The 18,657-nt window shown below is 47.9% G+C and overlaps 1 protein-coding gene across 1 annotated transcript; it reads right to left on the bottom strand.

Moving 5' to 3' along the window:
* Nucleotides 1-511: 511 nt before the first annotated feature.
* LOC135817649 (uncharacterized) lies at nucleotides 512-17,384 on the bottom strand. Its single transcript, XM_065330875.1, has 19 exons — nucleotides 16,936-17,384; nucleotides 12,476-12,663; nucleotides 11,393-11,436; nucleotides 9,151-9,366; nucleotides 8,900-8,936; nucleotides 8,098-8,633; nucleotides 7,320-7,673; nucleotides 6,912-6,977; nucleotides 6,585-6,662; nucleotides 6,106-6,265; nucleotides 5,401-5,522; nucleotides 5,151-5,234; nucleotides 4,760-4,897; nucleotides 4,011-4,121; nucleotides 3,554-3,649; nucleotides 3,060-3,284; nucleotides 2,660-2,702; nucleotides 2,007-2,161; nucleotides 512-1,460 (listed from the first exon to the last, which is right to left on the bottom strand). The coding sequence occupies exons 1-19, from the start codon at nucleotides 17,052-17,054 to the stop codon at nucleotides 1,317-1,319; spliced, it is 2,916 nt and encodes a 971-aa protein (XP_065186947.1). The 5' UTR covers nucleotides 17,055-17,384; the 3' UTR covers nucleotides 512-1,316.
* Between the last annotated feature and the right edge of the window lie 1,273 nt (nucleotides 17,385-18,657).

The raw sequence follows: 18,657 nt of genomic DNA on the forward strand, positions 1-18,657 counted from the left end.
TCAAAACACAGACGTGCTCGAACACGTTTTTCATTCACTCTTCTCGCGGGAAATTTTGAAATCTGCATGATGTCATCATCTGAGTGCATAATTATTATTATTTATTATGGTGCGTACTGTTTAAACACACCAACAAGAACAATAAAAATTATTACTCAGTGCATGCAGTTTGCAATGGTTTCAGCTTTGCAATATTTTTATTCAATGCCAATATTATTGGCATTTATAATAAAAATAAAGCATTGTGTTTCACTATTGAAACAATTATTTTGACTACAATAGTCGTCCAGTACACTGGTGTATAACCAAGGCCCTACTACCAGCTACTGCATTGCGTATCCTGACGTGATTGAAGGGACTAGTCGACCATGTCGACAGGATCATGAAAAAAGTGAGTCACCCTTTACATCATAGGTACATTGTTGTGTTCCCCGGCTGGCTGCTGCCTGGAGAAGATTAGAACCAGGGAGCAGTACTACTCCCTGTTTAGAACCACAACCGAACGCAAGAATAGTGTTTTCCTGTTGTTGCAGGCATTACGTTTTCCTGTTTGGAGTGGCGATCGACTATGGTGTTGGAATCAAGAAAATAAACTTGCATGTTGTCAACCAAGTATGGGGAAAAGAAATCCATGTGGAGTCAACTCTATAAATTATAACTTATATTCCTGGAGAAAAGTTACAAAAGCATCCACCATGACACACAGTGCTCAATATAGCTTAGGGAACTGTGGCACACAATTTTAAGTAAAGAAAGCAGCCAAACAAAGTAATAAACATGCATTACCAATAGATAGAGCAGGAGCCAAAAATAGAATATATCTTTGTCAAAAAGGCAGAACAATCCATTTGGGAAACTGGCAAACGGTGCCACTACGTCACCAAATTTAAAGCCATATCAAACGTTAATTGCTGCGCAATTGTGACACACACACACACTCACACACGCACAATGCAATTGGCCTGCTGTCGGTCAAGCTGTGAATGGAGGATCAAGTGCCGGAAACTGCAAAAAAAGGGTACAGTTTGTTCATGGGCTGTACGTGTACTCGTTGTGTTGGTGCTACCCGAATCAGAACAGTCTGCATAGCCAGCTACACTCCTGCTGCGATCTACGAGGATTTGTAAATTAGCGCTTGTCGGAGCTGCTTGCTAAATTCAAGTGAGACAAGTGGATGCTGAGCAATCCACAGTCGTAATCAGCCACCAGGATGACAGACATGGAACAGCTCTGGCTGCCAGATGGAGAGTAGGTGGTCAAGTTCGGAGAGTCTGTTACATTGAAGAGATGAAATAAGTAACGGCGCAAGCGGGAGCTCAGGTTAGTCGAAGGTTGTACATGCCATCCTCGGAAGCCAGGAATGGTGATGTGGCCATCGGCGTTGGAGAGAAGTCATCAGCTGTGTTGAAGTCCGGCTCCATCAGCTCGATCTTGCGCCCTCCGCTTGCATCTACCGCAGGCTGTACAAAACAAATCAAGCCCAGCAGAAGCAGAAAAATCAGCATTCCACGGTCATAGAATCTACCCGAAACAACCACTGCATCACGAATATAAACACGATAATATAATGGGGTTTGGGATACGCAACGTCAGGTGTCAATCCTCTTGCCCGCCTGTGCTTTTCACATTCTTCAAATGACTGAATGGTACATGGAATTCTTTCGAAGTAGCAGAAGATACTTATACGGAGCACAAGCTACTTGCGGAGAGATTCTACATGTAGTGCTGATGGGTCACCAGAGGTGCTTTCAGAGGGGAGTCACCCAGGTCAGTGATCCCGTTTTGCTGCAGTGGACAGATGCCGGCCTGGAGAAATTGTGCCAGGTTCAGAGTGACCGGCCTGGTCTAGCCAGTTGAGAGATTGTGTGTAATGAAATTCCAGTTGTACAATCATCATGTACTACTTTCCAATATCCTGAATCTGAAATTCAGTTTTCACTGCCCTTGCAAGCTATCACACACTACACTGCAGCTTCTATACGTATCATCCTTGAGCTGTTCATTACCTTTTCCGGTGCCTCCTTCCACGCCGATCCGAACATTTGCTGGAATGGCGTCATCGTTGTATCGTTAGAATCCTCAATGTCCTCGTCATCATCGGGATTTGCAATGCTGCGAGAGAAGGAAGAGTTGGGTCTGGAGTCGGCCCGAAATGAACCTCCTGTACACAGTGTAAAAGAAGCCACAGAAAGAAATGAGCAGGTATATTACGAGGAAATTTACAGCCGAGAGACAGAATTCCATGTCTGTGCTTATAGAAAATCGTAATGACTACTGATGATGTAGCACCAATCTACTGCCGTCAACACACACGCATACATACATGTACTAGGTTTGAAGGGAATGTACATGTAGAAACATGATTGTGTACTTAGTATCTGGACACCAGCCCACCCCTAGGCATGTTTCTCCATCAACCCTATAGTACTGTTCTACTGCAATGTGATCTCCCAAAGACTACAACCAAGTGTATGTGCCAGAGACAGACAGACAGACAGACAGATGGACGGACGGATGAACAGGCAGACAGACACACACACACACACACACACACACACACACACACAGAAAGAGAGAGAGAGAGAGAGAGAGAGAGAGAGAGAGAGAGAGAGAGAGAGAGAGAGAGAGAGAGAGAGAGAGAGAGAGATGTTGGCCTTACCTCGTGCGCGTAGCGTGAACTCCGCTGCGGCAACAGTTGCCGACTGCAAGTTCAAACAGCAATCAAACACACACACATCAGGCATGAACATACCTGTTATGAGCACAGAATGCTAGCTTTGCTACAAGCAACTTGGAAGCAACTTCACAGCAACACTTCCATGACGTCAATACAACAGCGAAACACATTAGATCCTCCATCAGCCAAGTGTCTGCTACTTCAATTACGTATTCCAGTGAAGCAGTGTAGGTTGGTTGGCAACCTTTATCGACGGCTAAACTGAAAAGTCCCATATCACAAATGTTTCAGCTATCATCCACTGAGAGGCTGTTTCTTCAAGTACAATTAATAATATCCTGTTTATCATCACTGCGAAATCAGAGTTGACGGCCTAGCTTACCCGTGTTGTCCGTGGACCCTTCTCATTCTTTCTCAGCGTGTTGTTCGCACTTGTGCCGTGACGCAGGCGATTTCCAATGGACGCGCTTCGCTGACGTTGCGCTGCCTCCAACTGCTCTTCACGCTGCATTCGCACCAGGCCATCAATCTCCTCCTCGGTCTCTGTTGCAATCCAAGGCAGGTCACGGTTTGTGCGGTCGTAGTTTTCCTGAAGAGTGCTGCCATGCTGTAGGAATAACATCGGAGCACAGGTGTAGGGGTCATCAGATCCACAGATGCAGGGGTCATCAGATCCACAGATCAGCGTGGTACGCTTAGTGAGTTGCAACAAATTGTTACTCAGCTGACTCGCTGCATCTATGATGACCCATAGATCTGGAAGGTTGTTGAGGGATGGACAGTATGAACTCCAGCAACTGAACAACCCATGCATTGTGACCAGCATTACCCTGGGTGTAGAGATCTGGAAATCATGTCTTTCAATGTGACATTTACCTGTGCTAACTTGATCATCATTGACCAGGCATTCAGATCCTGCATGGTCTCTGCACAGAAGTGCAGCATCTTGCGGCTGTCAGAAGATAAGAACCGCTGCGCAAGCAGAGGAGACAACACAGCAGAGACACACTTGCAAAGAATCCAGTTACGACCTACACGGCTGGAGCCATGGAGATGTATACATGCCTGGCGCGTTCAGTTTTCATTTCAAGCATACAAACACTGGTGATGACACCCATTTTCACAGTAGGTAATCAACCATACGGCACCCGTCCCGTCTACCCAATTACTAGTAATCTGTTACTGATAGACATCATAATACGATTTGTCAGTATTTGAAGTGTGTTCAGCCAAAGGCAGCGCCAACACCAGCAGCACCCGGGTATCACGTACGCCGTGACCCACATGAACAAGCAGACAGACACAGGCGCGTTCTGCACGCGCGCGCGCGTACCTTCAGTGTGAAGCACATGTCCGTAGGCGCCTTGTACTTCTTGCGGTACGCATCGCCCGTGTAAAGAACCATGTCCTTCAGGTCGGTGAAACGCTGTAGATCTTTAGTGGCCTGAAAGCACGCAAGAAGTGATACCGTGGTTAACTACGAACGAGCCATAGCGTTTCAGTAGGCATCCTTGGGCACAGGCTACTAACTGCAAGCAGCTGTAACTCACGCACACAAGTGTGACCAGTCACTGTGTCCATTGACTGCATGTTCTGTAGTGCATGCTATTTGCTCAATCTTGCTCCCAGACCCGCACCATCTTCGCACTCACACCAATTCTGCAACATGGATCACAATGCAGACATTCTGGTGTAAGCTGGGCCTTGCTGAGCCTTTGCACACATCACCACCGCTGCCACCACAAACACCACCACAAACAACACCACTCCCCACACCACCACCACCACAATAGGCGTGCTATGTTGCAAGATACCTCCACACTTGCACTTTAGTACTGTCGTGGACATGGAAATTTGGTCACACGTCTAGCGGCCCCAGGGCGCTGGCCATGTACTAGTAGCCGTGAGTACGCATACCGTACACACATTCATGTATGCGGTGCTGCGGGTTGCATCGGATCAACATGTGCACTGAATATGCATGCAACGTTCTGCACGCACTGAGGGTGCCGGCCCCGGTCATTCGACTGGATTTCCATGTCCACGACAGTACATGTCCGGACTTGCTCATGTCACACTCACCACCGTCTTTCCTTTCGGTGAGAAGTAGAGGCCGGACTTGCGGAACACGAAGAAGTGGCGCTTCCATGGGCCTTTACGACCTTCCTTCACCATGAGGTTTCCTTCGAGGTCGGGCAACGCTTGTGCTACAAAGAGATCCTACAGGGGGAGCAGATAGAATAGTGGAATGGTATATTAAATTTAATAATATAGAATACTATTTCTCGAAGCAGCAGGACAGTGTGTAGAAAACAATCACGTTCTCTACGTACAGCGCATTCAGCCTACCTGTGCACCATGAAATAAGCAGCCACTCAGCCTTGTTCTGGAATAAATTTTGGTTTGCAAAACATCTCATCTCTGCAAAGATTAAAATGAATTCCTTCCAACTGCTCACAACCGCTTCCTTTACCTTCAAGATCAGATCTCTCTTTTTCGGTTCTGAGACTGTCGACTTCTTGCCAGGCGCATAGTCATGGCCTGGAGGCATGAACAGCTGTCAACAAAAGAGCAAAACCAGCAAACCATTAGGAACTCCTTCTATACCATGTAGGTACGTGCAGTGAAAAGGTCTGCAAAATGCTACTTTGTGCTGGAACCCGTCTATCAGAGAGACAGAGAGACAGAGACAGAGACAGAGAGAAGCAGTATTAACAATTTACCTGCGGTCGCTTGAAGAGCATGTACTTGTCTGGCTTCTCAGTGAATTGAATGGTGTTGGGACTGTTGACACCCCAGCATTCTAAGATGGGCACCATCACCTCATGATCCTCAATACGACGTTCTGCACAGAAGATGATTAGACTACAACGTGAAATCGAGCACAGTGAGTCATGTACATACATGCTGGCAGTCAGCATGCATGACTGCTCTAAATGCCAGTAAGTGGTCATGTAACAGCTAGACCATGGCCAGTATATCTAGTGCAGGGTGCCCTGCAAGGCACCCATGCCTTTCTCTACATTGAACTTGAGGCACTATGGCCCAGTCAACACAATAGCTGCAAGGAGAATACAAATGCACACCGCCACTTCAGTTATAGAGTGTGAGGACAGCTGCTGTGCCCAGCAGGTGTAATGAACTCATAATGTGTACCACGGTTTCGGCAAAGTGCACCAGTCCGCCACTCTCCACTCTCTATTCCCCCTCCCGAAGGAACACTTTAAACCCTGTAGTACACCACAGGTGTTGTCCTTCCCCAACACCCAATCAAGTTTGATAAACACTTTTTCAACGATATTAACTCATTGGTAACTTGTTGCCCCATCTAGCATTCTCAGCCAATGATCTGTTATGATCAGTATACAGAGACCATGCAAACCATACACACATTACGAGTACACTAAGCTTTGACCCCCCAGACATACCGATATAATGCTCGGCCAGCTGCTCTATCAGAACGTAGTTAGTAGATGCCTTGACTCTGTTTTTCCGAATCAGCCTCTGCGTCACTTCGTACGCTGTCATCATCTCGTCGATCACGATCATTTTGGAACTCCCGTCATCATTGTATGCTTTCAGTACCAGCTGTAAACGGGACAACGGGTGGGGAAGGGGAAAGGCGAAGACACAGACATAACGTTAGAGTGAAGGGTGGGGTGAGGCAGCAGAGGCAGGCAGGCAGACGCAAACACAGTCATGAAACTGGGTAATGAATAAAGCATGTGCAACAAGTTATGAACGCCGTGAACTGCATACACGTAGATCATACCGTGAGTGTCCGTGATTCCGACCAGTCATGAAAACAAGCATGAGTCAAACAAGGTAGCATACACACATGTGCATGCAGTTATAATGCCCCACCCAATATAGTAATTCCATCACTGCTAAACTTTTTACTATTCACCTTCTTCTTGTTGGCTTCTTTCAGTTTGTCCATGGCCACTTGCATCTTAGCCTGCTTCAGACGACTGTCCCTCTCCGTCTACATCCGCAAATCAAACCAGGTGCGTACACATACAGACAAGTCAATCTTCAGGAACACACAATGGCCATCACAGTACAGGTATAACGATAGTACAGTACATAAAATCACCCAATGTGCACATAGTATGTTTACTGAACATCAAGGGAGCGCACAGTATTGACTTGCCCAAGGCCACAGCACACATTCCGGGAAATGCTGGCATACGCACAGCAGGTTTCTTTTCACCGGGGATCACCTTTTTCTTACCCGGGAGAGGGTGCCATCGGCAGCCAAGTCCTTCTCCAAGTGTGCTAACTCCTCGTTCACTCGAACCTGGAAACACATCCCGACAATCACAGAATACATGTATCGTATTAAAAACTTAATTTAGTAACGACCTCTCTGCACGCTACAGCATACTTCTAATACAGTCCGGATCCAGTACAAGGCATAGTTATGTAAGCTTGCAGTGGAACATGAATCTGGATAGCTGTCAGTGCCCCTACGCATTGCATTGCAGATCTTTAAGTGCATGTGCATCACAACACAAATATTCGAATAGCTGCTACTGTTGCATGAATGACATTTGATGATCAGAGATCACATGCACAGAGTGGGCATGCCACCAAGCCGAGCTTGGTTCACAGCCCACAGCGGTCTCGGCCAACGCCTTACCAGTGACTTGCTATTTGGCAGCCGCACGAGACTGTCGTTAGGCACAGTGCGGACAGACGTGGACTGTTGATCCTCTGACGTCGTGGTGGATACGTTGTCAGAGTTGAGTTCTCGCGTCAGGTGCGCACTGAGTTGATTTAACTCGTCCAACTCCGAGGACGATGAAGCGGAGCTGATTGAGGGATGTGGCGACACGGCGGACGTATGGCGCGGCGTGGACAAGGTGGATGTTGCAGACGATGACGGGGTGAACGGTTCAGACGATGCCATCGAGCTAGGCCTTGACGTGGATGAAGCACTGAAGTGAGAGCCATTGTAGGATGGAGACGACAATGATGACGAACTGGTCGGAGACTGAAGTGAAAGCAATGCAGAATGCATGTTTCAACAGTTGATCTTTAGTACTGTACTGATAAAGCAGGTTATGCAGGACTTGCTGCTGATTGAAGGGGAGTGAGAACTGACAACACCACCAAAGTGGAAACGTTACCCTTCAACTTGTGACCTGCCCAGCCCAAAACCAAACTGAACTTCTAGAATCATGGCCTGGGCTGTATATTGCGGCGACAGCTGAGCATAGGGAGTGTGCCCCCAAGGAGCTAAGAGCAACACATATTTACTTCGTACTACTATCAATATTGTGGAGGTAAGTGACATGTGACCTCGCAAAAATACCAACACTTCAGAGTGGTCAGGGTTCTCACCCCCCCCCCCCCCCCACACACACACACGCTCGGATATATCCTCAAGGTCACAACTGTAGTACCCAGTTACTTACAGTCATATGGTGACTCATATCACTAGTCGTCACAGGTGCTCCAAGACCACCTGACAGGATGTTGATCTGCTGCGTCAAGTCAAGCTCTGAGGGCTGCCGCAGCATAGCTGGCGAGGCCGAGTGTGCGTGAGAAGCAGGAGCTCCGTTGCTCTTACCATAGCTGTGTTGGTTTTCGGTTACAGCCGGTTTCTTTTCAGAACTAGACTGTATCATGTCTGTTGAGGAAGACAATGACTCCAGGTCAGCAAGGATCTTTGAGAAGTCATCATCATCGACAGTAGTGTTGGCAGCAGGCGATACCGCTGCTGGTTTGGACAGTGGACCTGGTGAGCTCTGCGAATCCGAGCGCGTTGCTGTGCTCCGTATCGTTACGACAGGCGGCTTGACATTGAGACTACTGGACGAGGACTGTGTGGACAGAGATGAGACCGGACGCGATACTGGACTCTTCCGTTGCGTCATGGGCAGGTTTGGCATGATGGAGCTCTGCTCAATCTCCACAAGATCGGCAAGCAGCATGTCCAAATCAAACTCATCTGCAGAGAACCAACCATACGCAGACCAGTAAACAAATGTCATTTCCATACCTGCTGTACTACTGCAAGCTACTTCCTGCAGCGTGGGACAGATTACTGGGAGCTTACTGACACTCCAGCTATCCTGGGTGGCTGCTATAACTAGCAACTCCAGGACACTACTTGTATGGCCTGCAATCACCACCCAGAAAGGATTCAAATCACAATACACCAACATGAAACACAACATACTGTCGATTGAAGTCATTTTACTTATTATGCCTTACCTTGCTGGACATTGACCAAGGAAGGTTGCTTGTACATCTATAGCATCACAAGAGGATCAGAAGATGGCCACACACAGACTTTCACAGTGTGCTCCTAATCCAACCGACTAACTTACAAGATTCGGAGTATCTGGATGCATACCATTGCATTGTCTGTTGACTTTGCCCTGTCAGTAACCTGCAAGTATCACTGTGATTAATGTGTACAATTAAAACTACACGTACATTGAAAGCTACTAGACTGAACTTACTCTCTGCATACTAGTGGGACTATACGATGTCACGGGCTGGTTGCTGGTGTCCCTGAATGCAGACACATTGTTGTTCGTTGCGCTGCTCCCGTTGATAATGGATGGCGGTGGCGGTGGTGGCAGAGGCATGTTCGTGTCCCAAGACGTTGGGTCCTGCTGTGGCGGTGGTGGGGCGATCAGGTCGGGAGGGGGTGGTGGCAAGTTCAAATCGACTTCCTGGACAGGCAGCATCAACAGGACAGAAGCAAAACGTGCACAATTAGTACGTTGGTCAAGTTATCCACATGACACAGGCTACTTTGCCCCCCGTGAAATACATCACTTTGCATATACAAGCTGACATAACCACTTCAAAACGGTGCACTGTTCTGCCATAGCTGAGTGCACATTCATATTTCATACAGCTTGCTGTCTACAGCATTGGGTATTTCATACTATAATGTCACTATTTAGTATCATTAAGCACTCAACAGGCTAGACAAATAACAATGTGGAGAATGTATGCAGCATGGCAGCGGACATGCATAGAATGTGGTCAAGGAATGCTCTGGAAGAGTTCTGGCACATGAACAGGACTGTGCAAATAGCATAGTAGATGCTACTACAGTGCATGTAGTTTATGCTGTATGAATAGCAGTGCATGGAAATCCATTGCGGCTATATGAATACAAGTAGGTAGTAACATGAAGTTGCCAGAGGCAAGAGGCAACCTTCACACTGAAGTAAACCGTTTTGGCTTCTATCAATACATGTCACGGTGCCTTACATACATACATGTAGGTGTGTACATGAAAACAGTGACAGACATACAGTAGGATGGTGTCACCAGTTGTTTAGCAGATCATTGGTATGCAGTAATAAAACGAAAACGCTAAAGGAATGTACAATGGCACTGGTCAGTGTCTTCATATGACAATAGACGAACATCGCTCTGAGCCAGGGGGCCAGGTTTACAGAAGTGCACAGCCAGTATCGGCTTGCAGAGAAGTTTAGTCTAAAAATGAAATTGTTGAAGGGCAATACTGACATTAGCACTGACCACAGGCTAGCCCAAAATACACCCCAGAGAAACACATCTCCTTAGCCGGAGGTCTCAGTCCATTATATGTCCCTATTCATCATTCTGCTACAGCCTGTACTGACCTGCACTGGCATGCATTGGAATCCTACAGATTGGTGATGTCACTGCAGTAAACTGGTCATGCAGCCTGGTGACTTAAACCAACAGCCCTGACACTGCTGATACCATGTTACCTAAGCAGCAGTTATTCTATTTCTCGTAATCAATAAGAAGCTGTCAGAAACACATTGCGGTAACCAGAGAGATGGCATCTGTGCAACATTACCCACTGGCATCGGAGCTCTATGATTACAAGTGCTGGTGCCATTGCTGAAAGAACTTCGGAATGCACTAAGTCTAAGACTTTGTGCTTCCCACAGAGATCCAGACAAGGTGTAAAGTGTGCAGCTGCTTTGTGCACATCTTCCATGGTGCTACAGGCAACCATGCACCCAATCACTGTGTATCAGTGTGTACTGATGTTTTTTTTTTTTTTCTACAAAATCCACATATCTCCAGACACTGGGGTGAATGATGGAGTGTGGTGGTGGGGCCCATTAAGCTCCGCCGACCAGAGGTCTCGGCTTCATAGCTCCATGGACGCAAATGTAGCAGGCAGTTGTCATGCTGAGTGCAAGAGTGTCACAACCACACATTGTGCTTTGTCCTAAACCAATGAATTATCATTTGCATGTGACTGGTGTTGCACTTTGATTTTCAAGTAGTTGCTGCTAAGCAATCACATTACAGAAGAGGAGGAAGGAGCACACAAAGAAGCCCACTCAGTTTATGTACTTGAAAAGCTGCTTGGAAGTTCCATGCACCCACACCGTGACACTATTGCCCCAAGCTGCCTATGCCTATGGCCTATGCTGTGCTGCATGCTGATCACTTCTACAAGATGAGCTACATGTATGTGTTCCAATACTCCAAGGATTCCCAAGTTCTTCAAAGTGGAGCAAAGATCAGCAGCGTCTGGTATGTCACCTGGTCACTGCAAAGCCCACAGCACAGTTGTTGTGTTCACCAACAAAAGTGCACTGCACACTGATACACCACACAAAGGTTTGAGCACTGAGCTGTTCAGCTCACTTGCATGTGTGCCCACACACTAAGTAACACACCCAGTATGCACACAGACCATCAGGCATACTGCAGCACATGCACAAGCAGCTGACTTACCAAACCAGGAGGATGGCTTGGGTCGTGGGAAGACACCAGTGATCCTGAAGCAGGAACAGCAACACCAGCTAGCAGTCAGACTCCACCAAGAAGAAGGCAAAGAACATAATGAAAGTGCAGCACTGCCAGTCTTCACCTAGCTACAAACTGAGTGGAAGGCCATACAGGAACTGGACAGGATAATACTACGTTGGCTTGTTGAGTTCTGACCTGCAGTGGCAGGCAGGCAGCGGAAATGGTACACGCCAGCATAGTGTACAGTGGCTAGTACCTGGATCCAATCAGCTCTACTGGCGTACTGCTGTGTGCTCACTACTGTTACAAACAGTACACAGTTTGTTACTATTAACCGCTTCTATGATTGTGTACCAATACAGGTGCTTGTATATAGTGTACCTCACCAATACAGGTGTGTTACATACGCACAGGGTGCCTACGTGAGTGAAGCTACCCGATCATGCAGAGTAGGCGCCGGTTGCAGGTCAAGCGTACTGCTGCCCAGGAATACACCGATTGACTGTTCAACTACCGGGCACGCATACACACACCGTCATACCGCAGTATACACACTAGCGCAGTCCCAACACACTGCCGGCCATGCGACCAGACCAGCAGATCTAGCACCATGCCTGTTTAGGAAACAGTCAAGAGTCACCCAGCGATCCTTTGTAGGCATCATGCGATTGCACGGCTAATCGAGCACGACATGATAGGATTGGTGACTTGGTTGCTCCTTACATGGCAGCATGGCAGCAGAGCAGCATACAGGGCTTCCTAATACTAGCATGCAACAAGACGAGCTATAAGGGCACGCAGTCTAGCAATGACTTGAACTATTCTACAATGCCATGGCATGGCTGGGTCGCTGGGAAAGGCGTGGACGATTTGCTGGGGAAATTAATTCGGAAGCTGAAGATCTTAGATGGTACATGTACATGTTTAATCTGCACCAGCCATCTTCATTAACACATGGTGCAGACATGTAGGTGGACTTACATTATGCACACCCATCTGTGAGATGTTTCATGTCACTAGCTTCAATCCCTAACTCTGGCCTAGCAAGAACACACATTGTTTCCTTACCGGCGTGATTCGTCCCGAAAACAACGCTGTTCCTGCCCGAGGATTGCTCAGACTCTGGCCAAGAGTCGTCACTCAGGTTGTCACTACAAAGCTCCTTGGCCAGACGCTGGACGGCAGCAAGGATTGTTTCCCGGTGACTCCGATCATGGATGTCCAAGTCGTGTGTCAAACCAATCTCAGTCAGGGATCTGCACACACAGTAGCATTAAATGCAGCCAGTTCGGAACGTTTTGCTTCCTTCTCCCTGACCAAGGCAAGAAAGAAGTGTCCTCTAATTGAACATGGGTGAAACTGAGCACACCTCTCAGAAATTCCACATACTAGTGTGAATGAAACCTGCAAGCAGGTGCTGTGTGCATGCTGAGAGCTCCGGAGCTGTATTTGCCATGACACATCACCGGCTACAGGAAGAAGTCACTGTTCTGACCCCACATTAGATTTAGAGGCTAAGTGCGGTAAGCCTTGGCCAGCTTGGCCACCAGTGCTGCCCACACAAACCGAGAGCAGAAATATTCAGAAAACGTCAGGCACAGCAGGATCTAAGTCAAGAGTCCTCTTCTAGCATGGCAACAGCGCTATGATGCATCCCATTCAATACCCCATTCAGGCTATTGTATCACTGTATGCGTGCCGTGCAGGGCCTTGACCTAGGGCTTGGCGAGGCCACTTGCATATCACTAGCAATCAAATGGCAAGAAGCACTTTTCTTTCAAGTGCATAGATTCGCCTACCATCAGATGACGAAGCTACCAGTAGCCGGGTCAAGCAGTCCCATTATCAACGCTGTGCACAGAATGTTAATTTATGACGCATCAAAGCCTCCATGCACGCTCCATTGGTGAGATCTGTTTCTGCATACATAACTGGCATGAGGACTCCCTCCAGTCACACATGCCTAGTGTTATTGAGTGGCATGATGATCCAAACGTATCCATACATATGACCATAGATCAGTCTTGGTCCGAACAGGATGTAAGGTTGCCACTTGAGGCACAATGTACAGGTGCAGCCATATGCACCCACACCACCACCCACCTATTCTCCAAGCCTGTGCAAAGCCTCAACCCAGCCATGGAGGCAAATGCACCATGGCAACATGAGTAATAGTAATAAAGGCGGCAATTTTTTTGATCGCATTAGTGGCTTGGTGTAGCACAGAAGACCATGGAAGATCATGGATCAAGCCACATTCCCTCGGCATAGATGAAGACGATCACTTCACTCCAACAACAGCAATAATTATAATAGGATATTATCCTGAAGATTAAGTGATGGTGACTGATGATCCTCTAATAATGCTGTTACTATCCTGAACACCTGAGCTAACATTACATCCATGCTGCAAGAGCTTTATGCCTGCCCCCACTTACAAGTCAGCTCAGCCCCAGACAGTCCAGAATTCAGGGAGTGAATCTGAACTGGCAGGGTAACATCAAGAGCGGTGTTGGACACCAGTCTGAGTCAAGACCATAGGGCCGCCCACCAAACTTGAGACACCACACTCACAGACTTGCAATGGGAACAAAATGTGTACCTTCCCTTGCTAGACTGGGATGCTGACACTCATTATCTGGCTGCGCATTCTATGCATAGCATTCCCATCTGGTAATCTCTCTACACAGACTAGACCAAGAGTCAAGACGCAGAAACTATTCTTCTGTTCTGGTTACCGCCTAGACTAGAGTTCTGCGCTTGTACCCGTGATGTCCTCCCATTTGAACGTGTTTCATGTGCGGATGGAGCTGGACGCCCGCGACGGCCTGGGAAGAAACCCGGGATGCAAGGCCTTTGAAAACCTAAATATCGCTACATTGACATGGAGATCTGACAATGCTTGTCAACGGTGTCGTCCAGCAGAACCTGCCCCGCACACGCTGAAGTAAGCTAGCGATCGCTACGACGCTAGTAGTCGCGACCTGTTGTCAAAAGAGGACTAGACTAGACCCGAGCTCAAGTGGCGACTGCTCGTGACTGTCGGGCTGAAGGAATGCCGTGGCAGCTACTTTGTTTTGAAGCCTGATTTTTGCCCGAACTAACTGCGTAGGAATCCGTCAAAATTGCGACAGAACAATGCTGATGAACGGTACAACGATGCTACAAGTACAATGTAGAGATAAGCGATTATTTTCTTCCCATAATCAAATCGAGCCGTCACCCTACCTGCAGCACCTCCATGTTTTACCGTTCTCGCTTTCCTGTGATCAATCGCGCAGGCCTGTATGGACTGTCTGTGTCACTACAAATATAAGTACAATGAAAGACTAGTACTAGTAGTAGTAGTAGATTACCAACTAACTTTACTTAGTTGGGTTCACATCACATCACTGTATGTGGGAGACGGTGCGGGAGTCGACTGGAGTGTCGGCACGGACTTTCAATTAGTTGTCAACATTTTATTTTCACGACTGAATGAGTGAAACAACCAGCAAAACAATCACTAACACAGTAACAGTACTACACTACCATGACGACTGCAACATGCAAGGGCGAACTATTTTCCAAGCGATTGACGGATTGTGTGCGTGTCGTCGTGTTTACGGAGGCGGTGGCGGTGCATGTAAAGTCACCAGCATGACCAGGGTAGATCTACCACATTGTCTTTACTTTGTAGTAAGATCAAGATTACCCACGCAGCTGATCAGTCAGCTCAGAGCATGCAGTATACTAGTAGATCTACTAGCGCTCCGAGCAGTACAGGGTGCCGCGTTGCCCGTTGCGTCGTAAGACTCGTATTCGTAACCCTTTTCGGCTGTGTCAAGTCCGAAACATGGTTAGAGGAACAATCAAGAACCGTCGACAGCTAGCTAGATCGAGAGGGTGCGTTGAATGACCAATCGATATTGCTAATTTTTTTATGAGGAACACACTGGATCCTGGTGTCATCATGTAACTACGACGGACGCATTTTCTTACCTGACACGATCGTACAAAGCCAACAGGCTGCTGCTCGTACTGTCTTGGCCGTCGTCACCTCGGCCTCCAGCACAGCAATCCTCTGACAACGACCACCACTGCACTAGCACCGACCTATGACCGTACTATGACACTGACTTAGAGCTATCGGCAGGAGGGCACGGTGCACCGGCCAAGTCACTCCAAGCAGCGGGAAAGCTGCCTCTGAGCAGCGCTGTCTGGCAGTAACAAGACGTGCCCCAGTTTACTTATTCAACTCTCTAATTCCACGGCACGACCGATAGCCAGTCCAACATAAATACTAATTCTGCGATAAAGCGAGGGTTGAGAAAATAAATGGTTTGAATGACACACGCAACTACAGAAATCCTAGGACAACGTAAGGACTGTTTTGTTGTCCAAGTAAATGTGTGGCTCATACAGAAGCCACAGGCTTGGTGGACCAGAACAACAATGGCTTGCAGCTTGCTGCAAGAGGAAACGGAAGGGGATGAACAGGCCAGGAAAAAGATGGGCAAGACGGTTTCGAGAGCCTCCAAGGCCCTACAGTGGCTCTACGGAAGACTCTACTACTAGTAGTTACTTAGTTAGACTGCGGTAGCTGAAGATCGCAAACAGGCGCTGACCGCTCAACTATGTAGTGGTTGTATCAACTCCTAGCACAAGTCTACCTGGTCTACCAGGGTCCGCATGCGAGGATGCAGCTTTGTTCTGTGATCATGCCGGGATTCGTGGTGATAGCGCACCGCAGCTACAAGAACGTTAGCGACCAAAGAACGATAGGGACCAAGGGGCTAGCGCACGGCAGCCGTCAGGGCACCGGTTACACTAGAGAAGCGTAGGTCTACTGCACTGGTGATGACAGTTGTGTCGCAAAACAACGGGGCGAATGGGGAACCAAGGTTGGCTGAAAAACAATGGGAGCATCGCCAGCAGCACGACCAGGAGCTCTACTCGATCGCACTTGCACGCTGTAGCGTGTCGGACAGTCGCGATCCCATTCGCACCCATCGCTCACAGCAGGCACGCTAGTTCAAATGGTTTCACTGTTGTCGGTGCTCTTGCAGTCGTGCAACCAGTCTGATAGAGTTCATAGTTTTCGAATGGAAGTGTTATCATTCGAATAACTTTTCACACTGGTGCATTGACCTGCGATCGGGATGGCCCGGAATACTTCCCATTTCTTACGGGATCTTCACCGCCAGACCCGATTATCCTCTCGTCGGGTATTTGTTCTAATTCCTACAGAGGGATGGTCATGGTGGTACCGAAATGGCGAGTCCCTGGCGATATGTGTTCGAACAGGAACAAACGCTTACCATTTAGAAACCCGAGTGGCATTGATCATGCAGGTACTGCCTACTGGTAAACTGGTAAGGTTTTGAACTTGCTTCTCAAGTAGGCTACTTGTGTGCGAGCACGCTTCTACTGAGGTCTAGTTCTTGCCAACAAATACGGTACATGCTATTACTGCTGCGTAGCACCATGGCAGTGCTCTGTAAACAAACGTGAACAGTATTATTATCTCACCGTAGCAGTGCACTTACAGGCATTGGCGTGGCTCAAAGAGCCCAATCGTTTGGAATCGACCGACATACTGCTCGAGGTCAAGAGATTGCAGCCAGCTCAGCAAATCCAAGGTTCTCCTACCGGCCGTGGCGCTCATCTCTGCCACACGGCTATTGGTACGCCTGTGATCGTCCAACCCTGCACTCCCTCACTGCTACCCAGTACTCTAGCTTACACACCGGCAAAAACAGGACAAACGCACTCAACACACGCTCAGAAGAAACTGATTGCGATTCCTGAAAGCGCGTAGATTCCTCGCGGAAACTAGAGTTGTGGAGGGAAATGAACACAAGCAGATGAATATCCTGTACACATGGCACACGCGATATTCGTATCGTACTCGCTAGGTGCGGAGAACAGACGGTAGCTGCTGTGCCTCCGTGACTGACAGCAGTGTTTCTAGCGGCTAGGGTGCAGGTGAGGGCTTTTATTTTCTGTGTACGAGTACGAGCACTAACAATGATAATGCGTGCACGCGCGTAGATCTACCGTATTTCTTTTAGATTTTTGCGGGGGCAACCCGTATGATATGTATGAAGAGAATACCGGTAGATGGCCGTGACAAGGCCAAGGAGACTATAAATTTTTCGTTGCAGCGTGTTTTTCTCCTTCAGGCTGATCGAGTCTCGACACTTCTTGTATCGTATCGACGAGCGGATACACTGGATGTACGAGTACTTCATTGTATGACTGACAGTCTTATTATCAGACTGTGACTGTCTGTATGTAGTGTCAGTCTGTAGCTGTACAGTCATCAGGGTCATCACATGGTCATGTGTGAATGTAAAAAAAACTGTAATCTGTAGAGCACCGACCGTGGTGGAGCCGAATGCACAGACGAGTAGACCTACAGTACAGACAACTAGACTCGAGTCTTGTGATCATGACCACCACACCATGTAGATCTACCAGTAAAACCCGTCAAGCAGACCTGCACGACTCGACTACGAGAGTCAGGACTCAGGCAGTCAGGGACAGGTAAGTAAAGGACTTATAATGTAAGTAGGTCTGTGACACTGACGACAGTCACCAGTCTAGTCTATCAACATTTACCATGATTGTTTAGCCAGCAAGAGGTGCTCGCAAGAAAGTGGCTGTGGACTGTCATAACTGATTACTCCTTTTTATCATACTATTTTTAATTTTTAAGTATAGAGTGTAGTGAAATGTCACATGTGACTGAAGCTTAAAGGGGAAGTTAAGGCAAAAATTAAAATTTCACCAGTTGTAGTCTTCGGGGTGCTGAGTCGAATGGTCGTGGTCCGAGGAAGCTGAGACGCTCCTTTCCTACTTGAATCCCAATCGAACTCGCGCACTTCCACCGGAACTGGGTGACTGCGCCCTACTAGATGGGGATTTGTATGCAAAATGTCACTAAAAGCGCCATTTCCTTCTTATAAAAGCATGGATGACCGCGATTGGCCCATATGTTGTAGTCTTTTGGACGCTGAGTCGATTGGTTTTGGTCCGAAAAGGCTGCGATGCAGCGTTCCTCCTTTATTCCCAATCGAACATGGTTGAACAAGCGGTCACGTGCTCCTGGGTGCCCAAATCACCTGGTCACCACGCCAGCAGGCGCCAACTTTCACACCAAGGTTCAACTCGAGTGACAGGACTGCACCCAAAAAAGGTCAAACAGGCTAGGAAGTTGTACCCTGCACGGTGGCCAGGTGACTGGCGCACGCAGGAGCACGTGACCG

This window comes from Sycon ciliatum, chromosome 5 (assembly GCF_964019385.1).
Source record: "Sycon ciliatum chromosome 5, ocSycCili1.1, whole genome shotgun sequence".
Taxonomy (NCBI): domain Eukaryota; kingdom Metazoa; phylum Porifera; class Calcarea; order Leucosolenida; family Sycettidae; genus Sycon; species Sycon ciliatum.

What these genes read in the sequence shown, in the direction of transcription:
- LOC135817649 (XM_065330875.1), bottom strand. Translation starts at nt 17,054, where the DNA reads ATGAGCGCCACGGCCGGTAGGAGAACCTTGGATTTGCTGAGCTGGCTG. An exon ending in CTTGGTCAATGTCCAGCAAG is followed by an intron (nt 8,634 to 8,899) that starts GTAAGGCATAAT and finishes GGTTCTCTGCAG; the next exon opens with ATGAGTTTGATTTGGACATG. An exon ending in GTTCACGCTACGCGCACGAG is followed by an intron (nt 2,162 to 2,659) that starts GTAAGGCCAACA and finishes CACTGTGTACAG; the next exon opens with GAGGTTCATTTCGGGCCGAC.